At 37.6% G+C, this 8597-nt stretch overlaps 1 protein-coding gene across 2 annotated transcripts in view; it reads right to left on the reverse strand.

The window, feature by feature from the left end:
* Window positions 1-1057: 1057 nt before the first annotated feature.
* The window catches only part of LOC110114943 (alpha-1,3-mannosyl-glycoprotein 2-beta-N-acetylglucosaminyltransferase), a 24030-nt gene continuing 16490 nt past the window's right edge, over window positions 1058-8597 (reverse strand). For both annotated transcript variants that reach the window (XM_020848006.2, XM_028696058.1), the window contains exons 15-18: window positions 2538-2600; window positions 2400-2438; window positions 2163-2333; window positions 1058-1699 (exon numbers count right to left, since the gene is read on the reverse strand). In XM_020848006.2, coding sequence (XP_020703665.1) covers window positions 1583-1699; window positions 2163-2333; window positions 2400-2438; window positions 2538-2600 — 390 coding nt within the window. In that variant the 3' untranslated portion in view covers window positions 1058-1582. The remainder of the gene's footprint in view (window positions 1700-2162; window positions 2334-2399; window positions 2439-2537; window positions 2601-8597) is intronic.

Here is an 8597-nt window from a genome sequence, read left to right on the forward strand (position 1 = left end):
TTCAAACAATTTTTAAAACTAGATATTGGATTTGTCTGTCACAGTTTAACATGATAAGATATGCCCCATCAGTAGGTCTTTCGGATTAGATTGTGACACTAACAACCTGACACTCACGACAAACCTAGACCACTACATCAGTCATTTGCTCCTCTTCATAGTGGCTTCAGGCACTTGCTCTCTTTTAGATCCACCATCCTCACTAGACTACTAGACTCAGCAATAAAAAAATGTCTACCATGGGACTCTCAATCTACTTCGTCGAGACCATCGAACTCAAAGCTCGTCATTCCCACGAGAACACCTCACTTGCCTCTGGCTTCTTAGGCCATCCAAGATATTACAAACAAGTTGCCGACCATATCAACATGCTCGCCAATCTCCTGTCCCCTTTCATCTCAGCACTCACCCGAGCTCACTCGCCCTCATCTATTCGATATTACTGAGCATTCTACACAATTTTCCATTACTCTCTCAACTCTACCCATTCTCATAGGTCAAGCTCGTCGAGATCACAAATTCGGCCTACTAATAAGATCTTATATCTCCCATGAACAAATTTAAATCCATCAAACATTTTCTGACAATTTTTTTTATTATACTTTCTATTAAGAAGATTACACTTACCATTTGAGAGTAATGTTGCATGCACCTGAAATGTCAAATCTTCCTTTTTGATGGAGTAAAAGGAGTGGATGAATATTTTCTTGAATTTTATGATGTACCGTTACAGTACTATGTAAAATGTAAATGAAAAGAGTCAAACTGAATTTTATATTATCCAAATTTATTCATTTATTTTATTCTATTACTCCCAAGTGAAAATTTTATTAAAAACACTTTATAAAAAATTACTAAATTAAAATAAAAATAGTGCAATGGATAGAATCAACTAAAAAATGAACTCAAATCAATTATTTTAGACTCAATTCGGACCCAACTCAAGATGATCCTAAAATCTTTGAATTCAAATTTAAGCAGCCTTAACCGAATTCGCCGCCAAATCACTGCATTAGAAATGACAATCATGTTCATATTCATACCAGATGTAAAAATATCTGAAAAGGTCCGTAGCTCATCTTGATTTATTGGTTATGAGCTTTGACTACCAACTAAGTGATCTTGAATTAGAAGACTACGTATCTGATGTGTGTATGAATTTGTCTTAATTGACTCAAAATTTCTAAAATAAAAAGTCAGCATGAATTACTGTTAGAAGTAGAAATAGATAGAACTCAAAAGCCAAGAAATTAAGGAATCTACTGCTCCCATAAATAAGACACCCTAAACCCTAAACTACAATTCGAACATCTATTTGCTTTGTTGAATGTTTCTTTTGGACATTTTTTTCGCAGAAGCTTGCAGGTCCTCCTCCAGTCTGCCTGCCTTAAAATTTGACGTCATGAGATGCTTTGAGCGATATTTCTATCAGAAAGAGTGTAGCTACTGCAGCATACTTGTTGGTTAATCTCTTCTTTAAAATTTAAGGTTCAGTACAAAAAATGGATTGGAAAAGAAACCATGGAAGGAGATCAGTAAAAACGGAAACATCACCAGGAACTGCAACTTGTTGTTTTACATTTCAGTCATGATCTATGCCAAGTTGCGCAAGAGAATTTGGTCCTACCAAAAAAATTCTTTTGGTCGACCTGTATCGGATAACGACAACCCCTTTATATGCTGTTCTTGGTATGCCATCCTGAAATATGTTAAAAAGAACCAAAGTTTAATCGGAGAATTGGATTTCCAACTTCAGTGACAAGAGTTGGCCCCGGGAACATGCATGCAAATCTTTCATTTTTAAGGATTTCAAATGGAATTTGCATTTTACAGGGTTATACATAACCCACAATAAGAAGATTTTATCAGGTTATAATATACAAAATCATTTCAAATTTCTTCATAACAGAGAGGCTAAAGTTTCATTTGGGACTGTTTTTTACTGTTTCTTAAAGCAGCTTTCGAGTACAAAATTTTTAACTTTTGTACTAAAAAACTGTTTTAAGAAATAGAAAGAAAACCGTCACAAACGAAGCTTAAGTTTCACATTTTAACATAATATCTGAAGTAATAAAGAGAGAATGCACAGTTATTAGAAATGGTCTAACTTTTTAACTTAATGGAGAACAAATGGAAATGAAATTAGAAATACTAGAGCTTGCCTTCCATTCTTCAAATATTCCAAATTGTCGTGCAATTCTTTCAAAGTCTGTCTGATCCTTATAGTGAATCCGCACATCATAGTCTAGTTTTTTTGTCTTCAGAACAACATCAGGTTCAGGGACTGATTGGGCATCCGACACAAGTTTTGCAAAGTGCTTATGATATTCACCCTGACAATGCATATAAGTTATAGAAAATTCATACATCCACCTAAACTAATAACTAAAAAGTATTACCTCCATCAGGTAACTCAGATCCACTGATTTCCAGTCAACCTATCATGTTATAAATCATGGATAAAAGATCAGAATAATAATCCTGATTTTAAGGAAATACAACTAGAAGATCAATACCTATGTACTTTTTTCACATACATGAACATCATTTAGTTTAATGGGCTCCAGATATTGCTTAAAGAATTGCCCCATGCTAGAACCCTGAAATGGCACAAATATTATAAAATCAACATAATATATCTCAATAACTTCATCAGAAAAGATCATGTACAAAAATCAGCAGCATTCAGAAAATTTAATCAAATTTAAAGAACAGCATCATACCATGGTTAGATCGTTGAGATTTAGAATCTTCAAAGGAACCTTAGAGAAATAAGCTAATAAATTATTTAGAAAAAAAAAACTGTTCATCGGTAGCTTTAGCTTCATGTTTGGCTACATTATGCTGAATCCATCAATATAACTTGAAAGCTTTGCTAGTTTGACCTCTAGAGTGTTTAGATACATTCAACTATCACATAAATCCTTTGGATTGTCCGATTCCATAATGGAAAAAAAAATGGAAAGAAAATGATGGGGACATCAGATTTCGACACGTGTACCATCGCCGACGGCGCAGATCGACGGCTACAATCCAGAGCCTCTACTTTTGAGTTATTTACAGCTTATGTCATGTATTCTTTTCTTAGTTTTCCTAGTTTGCCCCTGAGGGCATTGTTTGACTTATGTAGCCCCGAGGGCGTTTATGACTTTTTCTTTTCTTTTAGTTTGAGCCTCCTTATATGAGGCATTATGCATTGTAATCTTTTAGTTTTCCGGCCCACCCTCAGCCGCCGGTGTCTTCCCCATGCCGCCGGCCCCTCCTGTGGAATTCCCTGGTTATTTTGAAATTTCATCATGAATAACTTGCCTAATTAAGACTTAAATTTAGGAGCTAATCAAGGGAGTTATTATTGCTAAAATTCAAAATTCCCTCTCAATTGGCACTAAATTGGGAGTTACATGATTTGATTAAAATTTGAAACTTAAATTCAGATTTTATTTAATGATTGTGGTCCCCTCCTATTAACCAAAATCTGCCCTCTCTCTCCTCCATACATGGCCGGCCATACACCCCTTTTATTTCTCTTTAATTTTCTTAATACACCATTAACCTTCCCATCACCTTAATTCCCAAATTCAAATTCTGAAATTGAAATTAAGAATCTGCCAATTTCGGAAATCTTAATTAAATCTCAGATTTTTATTTTCCCCTTTCCCCCAAAGCTCCACCCGCCCAAGCCCCTCTCCAACCCGTGACCGGCCTGTCTCCTTGGCTCACGGTTTGCCTCCTTGTCTCCCCTCTTTGGTTTCGTCGTTCACTACCGCCATGCATGGATGAACCCGAATGGAATTTTGGCTTTGAATACGACCACAATGGACGAGTCGACATCCTCCATTCGCCCTTCTTCGACGTTGGATTCGACTTTGACGACACCCCGAAAAGTACTTGGACCGGATCTTACCAACCCTCGTGGACTCCATCGACGATCACTTCTCCGTCTACACGTGGATCATCGAGAGCCATCTGCCCGCTCCTCCGAACCCGGCCTCCTTCCCGGCGACAAGTCCCCTCAAGATCACTTGCCTACTAGTAGCGTCGCTAAGCCTACTTACGGTCCTTTTCCGCTAGCCTCCACTTTAAATTGAGTGACGGATCCTAAGGTGAAGGATCTAAATCTTAAATTTGGGGCTTTGTTATTCTTAGCTATTCGCATTACTTGAAGTTTTGATGTTATTTTGAAAAGCCTTCTAATCTCTAAATGTGATTTCTTGTTGTTACTTAATCATTCGTTTTATAATTCTTGAACTTCACTTGATTAAGCATAAAGTTTTTGTAGCAAGTTTATGATTCAATATTTCTATTAATTTTTAAGTGCAATTCTCATTTCATCGCTTGATTGTTTCACATCAGAAAAGTTTACAAAGTTAAAGCTTTATGCTTAACCAATATTATTATTTTCAATTAGTTTTAGAAAAGGACTGGTGCAAGGTCGAAACCAACAACTCTGAATTACAGGAAAGAACTTGTTCAGGAAAAAAAATCTGAAACAAATCAAACTGCCTATGGAACGGGACAAAATTAGTGGGTTTGGTGTGAGTCGGACTTGGTTTGTTCCTAAATGTCAAAGTTACGCCATCAGAATTTGTTTAGCAAGCATCTCTTTGACTAGCTTGTTAACTTGGATACTTATGGCTTATTCAGCACGCTAATAGAGAATCATTTTTTTAACAGTTGATTAGACTAAATCACTCTCTCGTTCTTAGTTCAACTGGACAAACCAGAATCTGATCATTCATTTAAGGAATGTTTGGTTTGGTTAAAAATGAATACAAAGTATTTCAAATGCAGGGGATTTCAAACTTTAGGTGTTTGATTTGATAAAAAAAGGAATACAGAGCAAAATTTTAGTGAATTACATTTTCACTCTCTAGTTCATTTTTTATGTATTGTAAACTTGCCTAATTTTTACAGAATTCATTTTTTTATCGCAAGCTAACAAAGTTGGTTTCACCGCTACCGACCGCTTGCCATAGCCACGGCCCACCAATGATTGATGTCACAATCTCCGCTATTGGCATCAATCACCGCCAACTACCACCATTATTTGATTTTACCTTGCATTCATTTTACTTCAAGCAAAAAAAAAAAAGTCACCTGCATTACCTTTATGCTCATCCAAACAACTTCAAATACACTACATTCCCTTTACTTACATTGCATTCCATTTACACTAAATTCCTTTTTCAGCAAACCAAACATTCCCTTATTGAAAACATTTCTCTCAAGTGTTTGAATTATATATATATATATATATATATAATTCAAACACTTGAGAGAAATATATATATATATATATAAACCACATCAAGCTTCAGACACGCAGCTCCTTAGCACCTCCTGCAAGATGATCACGTCGCACACATTCTTGAATCTGCCACAATCTCTTCTCCCTCAAAATCCCTCACTCGCCCTATTTCCCACACTAGTCTCTCTCCCGCACACATCTCGTACGGTCGTACCCACCTTCTCCCGAGCTACCTCACACGAAAGCACCTAAACCTCTTTATGGTCTTGATCCCAGCAATGTTGCATCCTTCTCCTCCAAGCCAAGCCGTTTCCCTCCCCCCTTAGTAGCCCACGCTCTCTGCTCTAGAACGTGTCTGCATCTCCTTGCAGACTTTGTTCCTTCTATCTCTTCTGAATGCTCTTCTATAAATCCAAAATGCACCGCCCACTGCTGATTCCATCTCTCACATCTCGTTGCACATAATAATTCAAACAATCTTATCCTTACCTGCACCTGCTCTCACTTTCTCTCTCAAGCAAGTCTTGTCTCTCATCTTCTCGTGCTCTGCACACTTTTATTTCTCCCCATAACCTTAGAAAAGTCTTCCGCTTGTGCTCAATACTAATCACTTCTGATGGTGTAAATCATGCCATGTTTCACTATGACATTTGTTGAAGAATGTCACATACCTACTAGAAATGAGAAAATCAGCAAAAGCTATGTAGAGATGATATCCGTTTATTTTTGCATTTCATAATGAACAAGCATAATTCATTAATGTACAAATCTTGAATTTCCACAGCATAAATTGTGGGGCGCCCCAAAGGTGCATCATTTAGCTCTTCCTACACTTCTAGTCTAGTCATGCTCCAGAATGGCCTATGTGTATGTGCCCTCATATCCTCCTAACACGATAAAACTTGCTAAAAATATGGGAAAATGCAGTTCATTTAAAATCTCAACTTTTCATATGCCTCTAGCTTTTTATTTTATTTCATAAGGTACTCCATTAAACAAGCAACAACCCTTCATCTATCATTGTTGCTGGTTCCATCAAAATCCACCCATATATGAACTATATATGCCTAGTTCAAAAATAAAGTCTCAAAGCCTCGAGCATGTATACATGAACTTGCGTATACACAGCAGATAGAGCCAATAGGAGTGTAATCATTTCTTTCAAGCATGCATGCACCTACTTATACACATGATAGCTTTTCATATGGTATTGCCCCTTTATTGTAATTTGTCTTGAACAACTAAAGTGTAGCACATGGCAACCACAACAAATGATCAATCCACCCGATACAATGTTATGGCATACTGACTAGCTAAGCCATTAATCAGAAATACCAAAATGAATTACACTTATAATTTTACAAAAAAGCCTCAAACATAGTTTTAAAAAAATTAGGAATAAAAATTTGCTGAAATTTAAGGAAATTCCCAAAGAAAGGATAAGAAAAAAAGGGAAATTTTGTGAGATTATTTTAGAATATATAGAAAATCATACAAGTGCCTTCAAACCTTTCAAAGGTTTCTTTGAGGGGTGAAATCCCTATTTTCTGACTAAAAAAGTTCACACACACAAAAAAAAAACTAGAAAACCCCCAAAAATGTGTAAAAATTTGAGAAAGCATGGGAGTGTCAAATTGGATCCCTTACCTCCTAGAAGCAAGGTCAATGTGATGCGAGATACGACAATCTTCCGCAATTGATATTTTGTCATCTTTCAATCCGATCAAGTCAATCATCCCCCTAAGGGCATGGACTGCTCTAAGCAATCAAATCAAGTAACAATCGAGTCATAGAGTTGGCCAACATGCATTCTCCCAGACCATCTCCGATTGTTCAACATACTTGGAGACCTACCTACATTAAGAAAAAAAATACTAAAAAGAAAAAAAAAAAAATTTGTTGAACCTAAGTAGGTGTAGCTACTTTGGTTTGCATGCCACAAATTAAACTACTTCGAAATTATTTAAAAAAGATGAAATCCTAGACCTTATAACCCAAACCAAGGTAATAAGACCAACTCCATCGATCTAAGAACCTCAAATCGATAGAGTACTATGTTTGACTCCAAATGTTGTGATAATCTGCCACATTGTCTCTCATTGCCTCACACAAGAACCCAAATAAAGAACCTCCCATAGAGTTGCCTATAACTTAGGTATCTTATATCACTAAATCACACAAACAACTAAAAATCAATAGAGTTGACTAAATCCCTAGGGTTTACCACCATCCCCTTCCATCTACTCTGTGGGCTCCGAAAATTCGGCCCCGGCCTCCGCCCGCTTTTCTTTTTATTTGGCGAGGGAGTTTTAACTGAACTAGTTCCGAGGTAAATTTTGGAAGGCAGATGGGTTTGTAGATAAGACACTACCCAGAGATTTCGCCCTCATTTTGTGAGGACTTTATGATCTGAGTTCTGGTTTCCTATAGGCGCAAGCCCCTATAGTTAATTACCCCTCCCGATCACGAGAGAGAACTTTCGATTAAGGCTAGTCGTCAATCAGATACGTATAGAATACGTGTTATCCGGTATATAGTAGCAGCACTGGGTTAGGAATTTTGGAAATTTGAAGATTTGGATGTTTGGGAATTTGAAGGTTTTGGAATCTTGGAAAGTTGGGAGATTTGGTATTTAAAATGGAAATTTCACCATCTTGCACCTAAAGCGGATGGTGGGGGAATGCATGATAGACCCGATCAAGATCCCATGGTTCCGTCGTCCCGGGTCATTGTGGTCCCTGGTCTACTTAGTCAGAGGAGGTAGTCGACCCAACCTGACAGAAGGATCCTTGTCGGCAGCCATGGGTTGCTTCGTCCAAGGGGACCTTGTAGACCTGGGTTGAATGTTTGTCTAAGGGGACAAATTTGAATCCACCTTAGCTAACAGAGGGCTTTGTGCCCTATCGATCATATCCCATTGATTCATATCTCAAGGATTTAACGCCACTAAGGAGCGTATTGGCTCTGGTCATAACCGCTATCTGTGGTGCCATTTGGCGGCAAAACCACTAGGTTCAGAGGGCCCCGGGTCACAACCGTTTACCTGCAGTGCCATTTGGCGGCGAAACTGTCGGTTAGAGGACACGTACCACGTCCTTACTGGCAAGAGATTGTTTGAGAATGGATCCTAGTGATATTCTCGACCAGGCATTTAGCTCTTTTGTGAGCTGAAGTAAATTTTAATTTGTCCACCCCGACAAACTGTTGCGGAGGGTGGACGGATTTTGCTTTAAGTGGTTAATGGGTTGAATTTCAAATTTAAATATTTTTAGGATTTTGTGGAGTTTTTGGGTGGAGCCTTGGATTTCGGGGATTTTTGGATTTTGTGGTGTTTTGGGTTTTGGATTTT

The sequence above is a fragment of the Dendrobium catenatum genome, unplaced genomic scaffold (genome assembly GCF_001605985.2).
Source record: "Dendrobium catenatum unplaced genomic scaffold, ASM160598v2 fragScaff_scaffold_716, whole genome shotgun sequence".
NCBI classification, from domain to species: Eukaryota; Viridiplantae; Streptophyta; class Magnoliopsida; order Asparagales; family Orchidaceae; genus Dendrobium; species Dendrobium catenatum.